Source organism: Fonticula alba, assembly GCF_000388065.1.
Source record: "Fonticula alba strain ATCC 38817 unplaced genomic scaffold supercont2.1, whole genome shotgun sequence".
NCBI lineage: Eukaryota > Rotosphaerida > Fonticulaceae > Fonticula > Fonticula alba.
In genome coordinates, this window is record NW_009242971.1 from 1272294 (window position 1) to 1286214 (window position 13921).

At 63.6% G+C, this 13921-nt stretch overlaps 4 protein-coding genes across 4 annotated transcripts in view; 2 read left to right on the forward strand and 2 right to left on the reverse strand.

Annotated features, from left to right (window-relative positions):
- Window positions 1-2124, forward strand: part of H696_00283 (hypothetical protein) — a gene marked incomplete at its 3' end in the record, with an annotated part of 2623 nt that extends 499 nt beyond the window's left edge. The window contains exons 2-4 of the mRNA XM_009494130.1: window positions 53-821; window positions 929-1096; window positions 1213-2124. Of these exons, the coding sequence (XP_009492405.1) occupies window positions 53-821; window positions 929-1096; window positions 1213-2124 (1849 nt within the window). The remainder of the gene's footprint in view (window positions 1-52; window positions 822-928; window positions 1097-1212) is intronic.
- Window positions 2125-4040: 1916 nt separating this feature from the next.
- H696_00284 (hypothetical protein) lies at window positions 4041-5605 on the forward strand. The gene is made up of 4 exons (XM_009494131.1): window positions 4041-4391; window positions 4503-4777; window positions 4951-5281; window positions 5385-5605. The coding sequence occupies exons 1-4, from the start codon at window positions 4224-4226 to the stop codon at window positions 5526-5528; spliced, it is 918 nt and encodes a 305-aa protein (XP_009492406.1). The 5' UTR covers window positions 4041-4223; the 3' UTR covers window positions 5529-5605.
- Window positions 5606-5733: 128 nt separating this feature from the next.
- On the reverse strand, window positions 5734-9392 carry H696_00285 (hypothetical protein). The gene is made up of 10 exons (XM_009494132.1): window positions 9126-9392; window positions 8657-8980; window positions 7696-8530; window positions 7379-7567; window positions 7139-7227; window positions 6820-7042; window positions 6676-6732; window positions 6423-6537; window positions 5926-6263; window positions 5734-5811 (listed from the first exon to the last, which is right to left on the reverse strand). Exons 1-10 carry the CDS (start codon window positions 9260-9262, stop codon window positions 5794-5796), a joined length of 2325 nt encoding a protein of 774 aa, XP_009492407.1. The 5' UTR covers window positions 9263-9392; the 3' UTR covers window positions 5734-5793.
- Window positions 9393-9539: 147 nt separating this feature from the next.
- On the reverse strand, window positions 9540-13524 carry H696_00286 (hypothetical protein). The gene is made up of 5 exons (XM_009494133.1): window positions 12537-13524; window positions 12301-12408; window positions 12073-12187; window positions 11309-11966; window positions 9540-11115 (listed from the first exon to the last, which is right to left on the reverse strand). Exons 1-5 carry the CDS (start codon window positions 13401-13403, stop codon window positions 9690-9692), a joined length of 3174 nt encoding a protein of 1057 aa, XP_009492408.1. The 5' UTR covers window positions 13404-13524; the 3' UTR covers window positions 9540-9689.
- Window positions 13525-13921: the final 397 nt, after the last annotated feature.

A 13921-nucleotide genomic window follows, 5' to 3' on the forward strand; every position in this document is an offset into this window, starting at 1 on the left:
CCCCTCGCCCTTACTCATCAAACCTCTGCTTTCGAAACTGTCTGCCATGCAGGCCGTACTACGGTGTCCCCGGACGCGGCATGGTCGATCCCAGCGCGTCTGCCGCGGCCGCGGCTGCCTACAACAGCCAAAGTGAGCGCCTTTACCAGCCTCCGCCGCCAGCGAGCCCGGCGTCATCTCGCGGTGCTCCGTCCTCTTCTGCCGCCTCTTCCTCTTCCTATTCCTCTGCCACTCCGGCCAGCTCCGGCGTCGCCCCTTATGTTCCCTTTTCCCCCTCCGCCCCGGTCACCACCACTTCATCGCATGGCACTGCCCAGGGGAAGGCCAAGAAGGCCGCCACCCCGGCCGCCGGCAAGGCTGCCACCAAGGCCAAGCGCCAGGCCCCCGGGGCCGGTTCATCGCCTCCCTCGGTGGCGGCGGTCGCCGCTACGGCCACCGTTCCTCGCACTGGCAGCACTCCGGCCTCCTCTTCGGCGGTCACATCGGTGAGCCTCTCCTCCGGCAGTGGCGGTGGTCCGACTCAGTCCCGCACATCCTCCTCCTCCTCCTCCTCCTCGCGGGGTAGTTCGCTCTTCAGCGGGCGCGCGGGGTACGCTGCGCCGAGTGCGGTTCGTGCGTCGGCCCACGACCCGTATGCCAACACGCGGAAGTCCAGCTCCACCGTGTATCCCTCGGTTCCTTCGTCGTCCCCGGCTGCCGGTGCCCGGGGTGGCACTTCCTCGCGGGGCAGCTCCTCGCGGGGCGGCTCCTCTCGAGGCCTTTCCCCTGACCCGCCGTCCCAGCCTGTCACGCTGCAGCCAGTTATCAAGGATATTTCCACCGTACGTGGGCTCGCGCCTGTTTCTGCGTCTTCCCCCCTTGCTCCCTGGCCGGCTGGCACTCATGCATGCATCCTTGTCAATCGCTGCTGCTGCTGCTGCTCCTTCAGAACGATTCATCTGCCCGCCAGGCGCGCGCGCGGCGCTTCGAGCGCCAGGACGATGGTCCACGCTCGTCCTCCTCGGCCTCAAGTGACCTGTTCACCTCCTCGGTGCCCCAAGTCCCGGTTGTTGGCACCTGCACCCAAATTGAAAAGAGCTTCTTCCGCCTGACCAGCGTGCGTATTCCCTCTGCCTTCTCTCCGCGCCCCCTCTTTACTACAAAGCCAGGCCGGTTTGTCCAATTGACCGACATTTCCCCTCTCTCCTGCCCTTTTCTCTTGCCCATCTGCAGGCCCCCAATCCCAGCAATGTCCGCCCCCTGCACATCCTCCGAAAGACTTTCGATTTTCTGCGGCAACGCTGGCAGGAGAAGCCGGACTACGCGTACATTTGCGACCAGTTCCAGAGCATGCGCCAGGACTTGATTGTCCAGCGCATTCGCAACGAATTCACGGTGGCCGTATACGAGGCTCATGCGCGCATTGCCCTGGAGTCCGAAGATTTGGAGGCCTTCAACCAATGTCAGACCCAGCTTCGAGACCTGTACCTGGAGGGGATCCCCGGTGCGCGGGAGGAGTTCCTCGCCTATCGGATTCTGTATTTTGTCTTCGCCAATGCCACTTTTGATCAGACCCTGCTGTTGGCAGCTGGGGCCAGTGGCATTCTCGGTGACGGGGATATCGGGCCCGCAGATGCCGGCGCCGGTGATGCCAGCCCGTCGGCCGATGCCCCGCTCGGTCTGAGCCTGGCATTGCGCGAGACGTCGCTGCCCATCACTCACGCGCTGGCCGTGCAGAAGGCCGTCCTGTCGCATGACCATGCCGGCCTGTTCCGGCTGTACCAGCGCGTCCCGAATAAGGGGCGCTTTTTGATGGACAGCTTTGTCCGACGCCAGCGTCTGGTGGCCCTTCGTGCACTTTGCCGTTCGCATCGGCCCAACCTCGCGCTGGGTCTGGTGTCCACGGTCCTCGGCTTCGAAGGGCCGGCCGAGTGTGTGGCCTTCCTGACGCGTGACCTGCGCCTGGATGTCTTCCGGACCGGGACCGCTGCAGCCCTGTCGGAAGCCGACCTGGCTGGCCTTGACACATCCTCATCCCTGGAGGGGTTGCATCTTAACCCGCGGGAGGCCCTGCAGCCGGTGGCTACTGCGGTGGCCGGTGCCTTTGCCCGGGTGTCAGTCAACAAGCAACTCGCGTCCTCTTGAGGCCGCGATGCGCTTTCCCCGATGGGGGGGGGGGGAGACCTTTCGGGGAAGATCCTTCTGTCCGATTTCTCCCCCCCCCCCCCCCGTCCTCTTCCTCCCCATCTCCCTTTCCTGTCCTTGTGTTGATCTCCCCCCTCCCCTCTCCCCCCTCCTTCTCTTCGCCCGCCCCTCCGCTTCTTGTCACCCCTCGCCTCTCTCATTTTATCCCTCTCTCCCTCCTTCCCTCTCCCTTTCCCCCGCTCTGGTCGTGGTTTCTTTTGCTCCTCCTCCTCCTCCTCCTCCTCCTCCTCCTCCTCCAGCTTCACCAACTCCAATTCGACATCTCCGCACCCAGGTGCCCCTTCTTCCTCGTGGAATCGGGCGATCCTTCCCCCTTCGACTGTTGCGATGTCTGGCTTTCCGCTCGACTCAGTGACGTTTACTCACGCAGGAGTGTTTCACATTGAGAGTGTCATTTCGTCCGGACATAATATCGTCTCATCCTCCCTCATTCCCCCCACTCTCCCGCTCCCGCCTCCAGCAACCAGCCGAAGTACTTCCTCCCCTCTTCCCCTCCCTCTGCCCTTGATTCGTCTGAGCCCGGTCCATTCTTCCCCAGGGCGCATGCCGGGAGGAGGGAATAAGGGGGGGAGGGGGGCTGCTGCCCTTTCAGCTGCCAGTGTTTGTAGAGTTGCTCACGATTGTGCAAAGCACAGGGAGCTTCGTCTCCCCGACAAGATCGCTCGCACTCCCCCCCCCTCTCTCTTTCTCTCTCTCTCCTCTCTCCCCCATCCCCCCTTCCCTCCCGAAACGTCCTCTTCCGATTCTTTCCATCCCTCCTGGATATCCTGCCCGCTTGCACTGTCGGTCCCTCTCCTGGTGCACACGTTGGCGGTGTACATATGGGCGGTGTTCAACGCATGGGCACGCACACATGGGCACGCACACGCACGCATACATATGCATGCGACACGGGCTCATGGGTCACTCCCCGAAAGGGTGGTCCTGGAAGGGGAGAAACACGCATTCGAACTTGGGAGGGGAAGCACAATGTCCGGAAGTCCGCCGCGAAGATGAGCAGAACTGAATGTTCATCCCTCTCCGTCTCGTCCTATCCCTCGCGGTTTTTCATGTCATCTGTAAATATGGCATGCTGCGTGCCTGCCTCTCACTCGGGGCCATTGCTGGGACTGCCGTTCTGTTGTATTTCATTACCCCCATGATCTGTGGTGCATAGGGCCGCCCTATGCCGGTCTACATACGTCGGAAGGCTTGCGCACCCTGGTGCATGTGGGCCAGGGGCGCGGGGGGACCATGCCTCGCCTCTCTGAAGCGGCCAATCTCTCCCCGATGTGTGCTGGGAACCCGCCCCGTGTACATTCCACCTACAATAGAGCCTTTTACCTAATTCGTGTGTCGCATTTAAAAAGGCGCCTTGAATGTGGTCTCCCGGGAAGTGGGGCCCGGGCGCAACAGGGCACGCTCATGCTGCCGAGGATCCGCCAGGGTGTGTCGTCCGGGGGCGCGTAGGTGTGCTGGGGGGTGGGTGGCGGGGGGCGACCCCACACCATCGCCTGGGTTTTGCCGCACGTCTGAGGCGCATCTCCGGTGGTCTGTTGTTGGACGGGCGCCCGGAAAAGTAAACAATGGGGCCCCAGTTGTAGGAGCGGTCACCAGGGCACCCCACGGCTGGGGCCGCCCCGCTGCGTGGGCAACTCACCGGCCGGGGGGGGGGGGGGGGGGGAGGCATGGGCCCATGCCGCTGTTCCTCCGCCCGCCCCTCTGCCCCGAGCGAAATCCTCTCAACGCGTCATGCCATTCTGGCGACAACCGCCACCGCAGTTTCGTTGCCCTCCCCGCTTCGGGCCTATCGCCAAGAGGAGGATCCCTGCCTTCGGCCCGCCCTAGCCCCGGGGCTATCGCTCCCTCCCCCCCTCGCTCGCTCGCTCGCTCGCTCGCTCCCGCTCCCTCATCCGGCCCGGCACTGCCGGATCCCCGCCCCCTCTCCTTTCGCTCTCCACTTCGCCCTGAGGCCGGCACTGGCGTGCGATCGCCCCTCCCCTCCTCCTTCCCTCCCTCGTGCCTGCCCGTCTGTCCCGCTTTGCGCCGCTCTCGCTGCCATGTTTTCTTCGTGGTTCTCGACGCCGAAGTTCGCCCATTCCATGGTCGATGTGACCCTCGCCTACCGAGATCTCACCATCATCGATCCGCTGGAGTTCGCCGAGGTTTGCGGGGCGGTGGTTCCCTCGTCGGTCAACTGGTTGGATCTTTCGCACAACAAGCTCGAGGTAGGGGCCCACGCATGTGCTGCTCTCCTGCTTCCGCCCTCCACTGCCGATCCCCTCCTCCCATAGCCTCTCACCGTCGCTCCCTGTCTTGTCCACCAAACGCCCACATAGGATCTCTCTTCCATCAGTCAGCTGGATTGCGCGCTCAAGGTGCTGGTGGTCGATCATAACCAGTTGACCGGGCACATTGGCCTGTCGCCGGACAGCCCCGTGACTCAGTCCTTGCGAGTGCTCTGGCTGAATCACAATCAGTTCACCAACCTGGCATCCCTGGTGCAGTCTTTGCTGCTGGCCTGCCCGGAGCTGACCGAGCTCAGTCTCCTCGGCAATCCCGCCTGCCCAAACTGGATCAATGGTGGCTCGGTGGTCGAGTACACACACTACCGGTGCGCACTTGGTCTGCTTGGCCTGTCAACTTGTCCGCCCCCCCCGAGCCCCCCCCCCCCCCCCCCCCTCCCATTGGGGATGTCACTCACGCGATTGGTTCGGCTCCCTTGCCTGCTCGCGCCTCCGTCTGTCCTCCCCCTCTCCCGGTTTCTGGCCGGCCGCATATCCGAAGGAACTTCATTGTGGTCAACATGCCAGGGCTGCAGGTTCTGGACGGCGACCCCATCACTCCAGCTGAGCGCGACCGGGCAAGCGCCTCGGTGACGCCAACGCTCTCCTCCAGGCAGGTCCCCTCCTTCATCACCAAGTCCTGTGTCGTTGGGTCCGGGCCAGCCCCGGGACCGGCGCCAACAACGGTCGACCCGATGCTCGAGTCGGACTCGACGGCTTCCGCGTGTGAAGAAGCCACCTCGACTTCCGCCAAGGAGGCCCTTTCAGATGATGACATTCCCTCCACGCCAAGTGAGGAAATGTGCCCCTTGTGCGGCAATCGGCTGGCCAAGGTGCGCCTCCCTCCCTCTTGGGCCCTGCTTTTCGCTCTCATTTTCTGGCTCCTCCCTGCGCCGACCCAGCTGACACCCGATATCCCCCTCGTTGCTCGAACAGTCGCCAGTTGTTGGCTGCGCGAATGGCTGCAACCAAAACGATGGAGAAAGCATCATGATGCAGCCTTTCGAGGCGTCGATCGTTCTGCCGGCAGAGGAGCCCGCCGGGGATGAGAGTAGTGACTGGACTGACGATGAGGCGTAGCATGGGTGTCTCTTCGATGAGCGACCTTTCCTTTTGCCTCCTGCCTTCTCTCCTACCTCTCTCTCTCTCTCTCTCTCTCTCTCTCGCTTTCGCACACGCCCACGCTTCAGCCCCGCCCCTGCCTTGTCCTCCTCCTCCTCCTCTTGTCCATGTTGCCTGGCCCTGTGCCTGTGCGCAGAGAGCAGGATAGAAAAAGAAAAATATATTCACAAAAGAAAGCCATTATGCGTGCAAAGGCTGCCGGGTGTTTGCGATCGGCGTGATTCTACGACGGATTGTACGCCTGTGAATGAGGACAAGTTAGTTGCCTGATGGCCGATGGTCCTACCTCCCCCCCCCCCCCACAATGCCCTCCTTCCTTGGCCAGCACGAATGCACACCCACCGCATGCACGCACCGGATCGAGATAATTGATGGAAGACGAGGAGGACGACGCTGATGGCGGTCGGCTTGGGGATGTTGGCGTGGGCTTGCTCGAAGGCTGGTGGCGTTTGCGCGGGCCAGCCCCGCGCCCGGTGCTGTTCGATGGGGCAGCGCGTTTGCCACTCACCCGGGCACCGCCATCGTCACCGCTACCGCCGGCACTTCCAGACCTGCGACCTCGCTTTGCCGGTTCCGTTGCTGGAGCGGCCGCAGGGGGACGATCCGAAGACAGGGAGGACGAGTCCAACTCGTATACAGTGTCCAGCTCTGGCTCCCGTATCCCCTCAAAGGCATGGGAAAAGTCATGGTATTCTTTCAACAAGTGGGCGCCAGGAGTGAGAAGGGGGGACAGGAACCGAGGGCACATGGAGAAGCCCGGTCGAGAGGGCAGGAGGCACGCCATCTTCCCACCTGCGCAGGGGATAGAAAAGGAGAGGGGGAGAGGGAGAAATGGAACACGAGGGAACGAACCATTTTCAAATCCCGCACGGAAGCACTTGTCACACAAATCGACAGACAGATCTTGGGGGCACGTCTGGCACGCCCACCGTATGCCAGCAATGGGTTCCATGTTACACGAGTCGCACTACCACCGAGAGGAGGAATACCCAGATGCACAGGGAGGGAGGAGTCAGAAAGAAGGAAGAGGAGACGTGCGTGTGTGTGTGTGGGGGGGGGGGGGTAAGGAGCAAGGAAAAGAAAGGCGGCCGAGGAAGGGACGCACCCGAAAGCCCAAATGCAGCGGCAGCTCAGCGGTGCGACCTGATCGTGTTGAGGATGACTATCGGAAGTGGTCAGTCAAAGTCAAGAGAGGGCTTTGGTCCGCGAGAAAAAGCCAAAGAAGCAATCCCCCAAATGCCGGACACACTGAAGTGGAAATTGTTGTGAAGGCTCGGCTGACCGAGCGTTTGGTGGTTTCGACCGGGGCCGGGGGCGGAGACTTTGCTCGGGCAGCGGGTCCCTTTGGTTGCCGGGCTGGGGTTCGCCGGGTGGGAGTCGGGGGGGCCGAGTCAGCCGGCATCTTGGGAGGCTCCTCCGAAAAGAGGTCCTCAGCGTCGGACTCGTCATCTTCCGAGGACCAAGATGACTCGCTGTGTGCGCAAAATGTCAATACTCAAGGTGTAGGCTCCGGAAACCCGAATGGGAGAGAGAGAGAGAGGGAGAGGAGCGACAAGTGTATGCCGTACCTCGAGCTGCCTTTCGATTGGGAGCGACTTTGGCGCCGCTGCTTTTCCAGGATATTCCGGGCACGGGTGTTCTTCTTTGGCAGATATTTCTGACGGTTGATGAAAGGAAGAACAGGCAAGAGAGACCGAGAGAAACCGGCATGTTAGAGCAGGAGGAGGGGCAAATGACGCTCAAGCGGCAGGCGAAAATCCCCGGTCCACAGGGCGAGAAAGAGGGCCGGGCCAAGCAGCGACACGCACATCGAAGCGGAAGTTCATTCGTCCAGGGACCGGAAGCCCACGCCGAGCCAGCGAGATGAAGTACTTTTGGCATCGGCTGGCGATCTGCATCGGATTGCGGAAGCACCCGGTCGAAAGGGAAATCTTCTTGAAGCGCGTGGCCTGGATTTCCTCTTCCGGGAAGATGGTGAGCAGGCGATCGAGGATCATCTGCACAGGGGACAGTGTCAGCATGCGAAGGGGCGCGGTCGGGCAGGCATTCCGAAGGGGTGGAAGGGGAGTGTGGGCGGGGAAAGGGGGGGGGGGAGGTCCCAGCGAGGGGAGAAACACATGCACACCTGCTCCTCATCCGACCAGGCAGCCTTGTAGGAATCATTCCGCAAGAAGGGCGAGTTGTTGACCTTCTTTCGCTCTTTGCGCTGGAAAAACAGCGAAATGTACTTGTTGATGACCTTGCTGCCGGGAAGGCTGCACACAACGGCCGCCGAGGCGTCGATATACTCGAAGAGCTCGGCGATCGGCAATGGCGGACGTTGGTTGATCATCTGGTAGGCATTGACGATGTGTTGGATGCCGGGGTAATTTTCGGGCGTCAGCTTGGCCAGGGCCATGAGCATGGCCGAGCTGGTGGCATTTTGCAGGGACTGGTGAGGCTTCGGCAGCAATTCGGCCACCGATCCGGCCGACTGCTGGACCACAAGGGACGCCTCGCGTTGGAAGTCCGCCACAGCCGCATGTTGCGACAAATCCCCCAACGGCGAAGCAGCCCATCCAGGGTGGGGGGCGAAAGACGGGCTCGGGACACCGGGTGCGGGGGAACCGGTGGGGCCGGGTTTCTCAGGCTCGGCCGAGGGGGCCCGCTGTGGCTGCATCGCGGCCGGCTCGAGGGGGATGGTCACTGGGGGTGGGCTTGAGACGGCCAGCGGGGCGAAATGGGCGGCTGGCAGGGGGCCAGGCGGGATGAGGGCCGGTAGGGGGACCGATGCCGTTGCGACGGGCGGGAAAAGATGCGCATCGCGGCCGCTCTCCCGCGAGATCCAAGTATGCTCGGGTGGAGGAGCCAGGCTCTGAAGCAGGGCCACATGCCGATCGGCCAGGTCAGCCCCGGCGACCGGTGCATCGCGCTGCGCATAGCGTGTCATGGTTTCGACCGTGTCCAAGTCTTGGATGAGGCTGATCGATTGTGCCGGGCAAGGGAGGCCGGGGGCCGAGAGGGGAGGGGGCGTGGGTGTTAGCAGCGAGGGGACCCCCCTCCGGAGGCAGGGGACAAGCAAGCCGAGATGCCACAGGAGGACGCACGATGGTGCAAAGAGCGAATTGGCCAGTTGCGTTGGACTATGCGGGGCCTCGTGCACTTCCTGGCCAAGGGCATCCATGGCCGTCAGTTGGGCTTTGGTGGGGCGCAGAGCTGGGTCGGTGATGCGGGACCAGTCGACGCGTGGGACAGGAGCGATGCGTTGTAGGCTCGGGGTCGGTCGTGCCCGGCCCTCGAGCAGCGAGCCAATGAATGCCCGGGGATCGGCCAAGGCCAGGCGTTCCTGCTCGGCCAACAGAAGCTCGTCCCTCCGGGCGCGCTCGCTCTGCTCGGTCAAGAGGCTGAGGCTGAGACACACTTCGTAGAAGCTTGATCAACACGAGGGGTTAGATTGGGCGCGTGTGAGCCGGAGGATATATCCCCCCCCCCCCCCACCCCAGACGGGGAGGTCCCAGGGACCGGGCAGCAACAGTGATGGCCGCAACAACCGGGGACGGGGAAAGACACACGTACTCGGGATCTGCCAGGAGGACCTTCCGTGCATCCAAAGAGAGATGTAATGGCCAGGGGACCAGCGTGCCAGGAATCAACTTCCCCCGGACGGCAGCCGTGGTCGGGAGTGACCAGGCAAGGCCGGGCGGATTAGCCATCGTGGCCGGACAATTTTATGGGCTGGCTGCAGGACCAGCTAAAGTGGCAGGGGAGAAGGGTGACACAAAGAGGAGACACGACCGGGGAGGGAGGGGAGGCGGAAGGAGGGGCAGGGAGGGGCTGTTGGAGGGGTCACTGGATATTGAGGAGATCCCTCCCGACCAGTTCCCAGAGTCCGAAAAATGGCCACCATGCGCGGCACCGACCAAAAACACACACATGCAGAGATAAAGCGATCGGAAAATCTTGTTCTATATTTGAGTTCATCCCCCCCCCCCCCCCCGTTCTCGCCCGTATTTTTCGGGGCCAGGCCGCAGCAGCGGGGGGGCGGCGGGAGAATATGGCGGGCAAGGGCGGCATGGGAAAAAAAAAAGGCCGAGGGGAGCCGGACGCGCGGCGATCTATATAATGGGGAGGTCACGTGCATCAGCGCCACTTGTGAGTGTCCTGATGCCGGGGGTTGGCCGCCTTGCCGCCGCCACCACTGTGGACCTTGTGCCGGCGGAGCTTGACGTAGTGCTCGGAATGCTGGCCACCAATGCGCCGGCCCATGCGGCGCATCTCGAATGGCAGCATCGGGTCGCGAACGATGATCGGCGGTGCGGAGGAGGACGGGGAGGTCTGGCCATTGGTCAGGGCCGTCGGGTCGTCCACAAGCAGAGCGCGCGAGGAGGCCGATGTGGTCGGGAGGACCGCGCCGGCCAGCTCCAACGGGGTCTTCATGTGGAGGACGCTGTCGCTGTCTTGGCCATCACGCTCGAACTCCAGCAGCGCCGGGGCCCGGCTCAGATCCGGGTAGTGGACAGCCAGCGAGACAGTCGGGTTCAGGGCATCACGGATGGCATGGATGTCGGTGGCATCGCGCGGGACCGCACAGGTGAAGCCCACCGACACAAAGCCCACCCCGGGCAGAACGATGTCGGCGATGGTCCGATCCGGGACATACCCACCGTTGGAGGTGAAGTGGGGCCGGCGCTTGCGGGGGACCTGCAGCTGGGAGGACTCATCGTCATCGTCATCATCATCATCACCATCAGGGTGGTTATCTTGGCCCGTGGCATGGTCGCTGTCCTCCTCGTCGCTGGGGTAGTCCTCGAAGTCCATGTCGGCATCCGACCCGAAGTCGCTACTGGCATACCCCTGGTCCGAGGCGTCGTCCTCCCCGTCATCCCGAACAAGGGCCCGGTGGACCAGCTGCCCATCGTGAGCCGGGGGCAAATTGTCGCCCTCCTGGCGGACCGACTCCAGCCAGGCCATGTCAAGCGGCGCCGGATGCGCTGCCGGGTCGCCGGATTCCGGCGAAGCGCCGCGAAGGTGCTCTCGCGGGATGAACACCGGCACGTGCGAGGGGGAAAAGGCGGCTGGCGCCCGTGTCGCCGCATTGAGCTCGTCCAGCAGGCGTTCGCGCTGGTGCGGTGGCAGAGGCTGTTGCAGTTGCACCGGGTAGCTGATCAGCGGCGGTAGATCGCTCGTCAGCAGGCGTCGATTGACCTGGACCGCGCTCAGGGCGCGCTCGGCCTTCCGGACCTTGGCCTGGAGCTTCTGGCTCTTGGGCTTTAGCTCCAGTGCCGCACGGGCCCGGGCCAGCTCCTCCTCGAGGGATAGCTCGCCCGGGTCGCGGGTATCGAGTGCGGCCTGGACAGCGCCGATCCCCGAGGCAGTGAGAATCGCAGCATCGTCACTGCCATCCTCCTTGGGATTGGGGTCATCGGCAAGGGCAGACCCCGCACGCAGGGCGGCCTTCACATGCGAGGGTTTGGTGAAGGGTGGCGTCAAGAGCCCGGTGGCCACATGGCGATTGTAGAAGGCATCCGCATTGATGGTCTTGGTGGTGGCCATCGAGACATCGGGACTTTTTTCCCCCCCCAATGAGGCAATCTCTCCGGGTCAGTGCTGGGCATGTATACCAGTGGGGGGGGGGGGGGGGAGGGAGAGGGGAATGGCAAAAGGAGGGAGGAGCGAGAATCGAAGCGACACTGCCAACCAGTGCCCCGCAGCCCCGTCACGCAGACAAGCATGGACGTGCGTTGCACCACCATGCGCACCTGGTGTACACAATGCAAAAGATCCGTTCGATGCCACTCGTGCAATCGACAAAGTCCAATCGGCCGAGACCACCCAGGAAGAGGCTCCGACCGGGGGCCAGCTCGAAAATGCGCGGCCGGAGGCCGATCTCCGTACGCCGGGTGCGCTCATACCGCGAGCCAGCCAGCGGGGAGGGGACACGCGCCGAGTTGGACTCCGTGCTGGAAAGGCGCAAGGGAATCAACGCGTCGGCCTCCTGCCGAGTCAAGTAATCGGCCAGGGTGTGCGTCTCCGGCAGCAGACCCGGGGTGTCGATCAGCACGCCAGCCGGGCCGCCATGCGCGCCAGGCAGCTCGAAGCGCACCAGGTTCAATGTCGTGCCGGACACCGTGCTGGTGGTGGTCAATTTCAGCCGGCGGATGGCCCGGCGCCGGGCATTATTCGAAAGGGCCTTGCTGCCGGTGCCAGACTCGCCATCGGCACCGGGTGCCAGATCCGGCTGCTGGCTTTGCATGAGGGAGAACTCGATCAGGCGGTTGACCAGGTGCGACTTGCCGACATTGGCCTTGCCAATCGTATAGACCGGGCGGCTGCCGCGCAGACGGTTGATGCTGTCCAGGAGTTCCTGCACGCCCTCGCCGGAGGAGGCCGACACCAAGTGCGTGTCAATGATGCGGGCTGGGCCATGGTCGCCCGGGCTCGTGTTAGAATATCGGAGAGGCACGGCCGGGGAGAGGTGTTCGGGAAAGAGGGGAAAGAAGAGAAAAAGACCAGACTCGCGCACATCCAATGGTGCGCTTGGACTCATTGGTGATCCACCGCTTCAGGCGATTGCGGCAAGCATCGCGAGGCAGGATGTCCGACTTGTTGGCTGCCAGGATGACCTGGTCCCAGCCGACCTGCGAAATGTCGTGGGCCACGGACGTGGTGATGTTGGTGAAAGGGGCACACACAAGCGAAGTGGGGCCAGGGGGGGCAAAGGGCAGAAATGGTCGGCCATGATAACACGCACGACGTCCGGCAAATCCCGAACCAAGCTTCCCGGGAAGTCGAAAAGATCCACCACCAGCACCAACAAAGCCTGGCGTTCGCGAATTTGCTGCAAGATTTGGCGGTAATCCTACTCTTGCATCGGGCAGAGGACAGGGATCTCAGTCAGAGGGGGCGTGTGTGTAGGACGAAAAGAAAGGGGCGACGGGGAGAGTGCGAAAAAGGAGGCCCCCCCCCCCCCGCCCCGCATCGACGAACCTCGGCCTTCAGGGAGACCGGCGTCACACGACCATAGTGCCGGAGGAAGAAGCACCGCTGGCAGACCGGCCGCGAAGTGTCGCCCTTGCGGATGTGTCGATCGAAGGCTCGAAGGTCGCCCATTGAGAGGGCCCCTGCGAGTTCCTCCGGCGACAGGGTCGCCGGGTCGATCTCATGCATGGACCCGGGAGCCAGGAAGGGCAGCGACCGGCTGGTCTTGCGCAGGCTTTCCACCATGTCAAACTGGAAGGGCCCATTGGATGTTGTGGACACACTGCCCGGGCGCTGACTGGGCAGAGGCCCGAGCTCGACCAGCGGCAAGGTCGCGGACGAGGTGTCCAGGCGCACGGCGTCAAAGTCGGCGCGGCTGCCGCCATTCGCGTTGGCGGCCCCGGCACGCGCCTCCAAAGACCGCTGGTACCGCTCGACCGGCACATACCCCAGGGCCTTGGAGTCCAGTGACTGGAGGGTGGCCCCGCAGCCCAGGCACTGGTCGGCCGACCGGGACCCGGCACGGAGGATGCCCGTTGAGAAGGGGCTGCGCGTGGTCAGACCCGAGGCCAGGCCAGCGGCCGGTGCACTGGGCTTCGCATTTGCGGGCTTCTTCTTTGACCGATAGCCGGAGGTGTACTTGCGCGATCGAGATGCCTCACGGGCCTCCTCGGCCGAGGTGGCCCGGAAGGTGGTGGTCGGGGGGGTTTTGCTGGCAGCGGTCTTTGGCTGGGGCTGCGAGCGTTGCTGGCGCTGGTGGTGCTGGGCGGTGGCGTACGCCCGGAGGGCGGTGGCACGTTCGGCAGAAAAGTCGGCGCCCAGCCCGGTCGGAGACCGGGCCGTCCGAAAGACCGTGAGCCAGCGAAGTGCCGACATTGGGGTTCCGGCGCAAAGGGAGGAGGGCAGACAGAGGGATAGGAGGGGGGGGGGCAGGCAAAAGGAAAGACCCGACAAAAATAGGAGGAGGGGAGGAGGAGAGGGATATGCGCGCGTGTGCCGAGGGGAGGGATGTCGGAGAGGGGAACCCTGCCGTGCCAGATCGCCCTCGTCAAAATCTCCCCCCACCATGGCCCTCCTGCCGCTGGGCATCCAAAAACGAGGGCGGCGCCCGGCCGGCAAGGTGGCCTGCTGGTGGCCGATCCCGCAGTGCCGAGTCCACGATGGGATTTAAAAAGGGCCGGCACGTGATACAGGATGGCCAAGCTTGATACCTTGGCGATTAGACGTCAGTGCTGCGTGGGGGGAGGGAGAGGGGGGAGCTCGGAGCGGGGGGACTCGGCCCATACCTGAGATCAGTCACGACGGGCAGCCATCGGTCCGGGCCGCCTCCGTTGTCCGGTGTGTGTGTGTGTGTGTGGGCGGGGGGGTCGGGCCAGGCCCGAGAATACACCTCC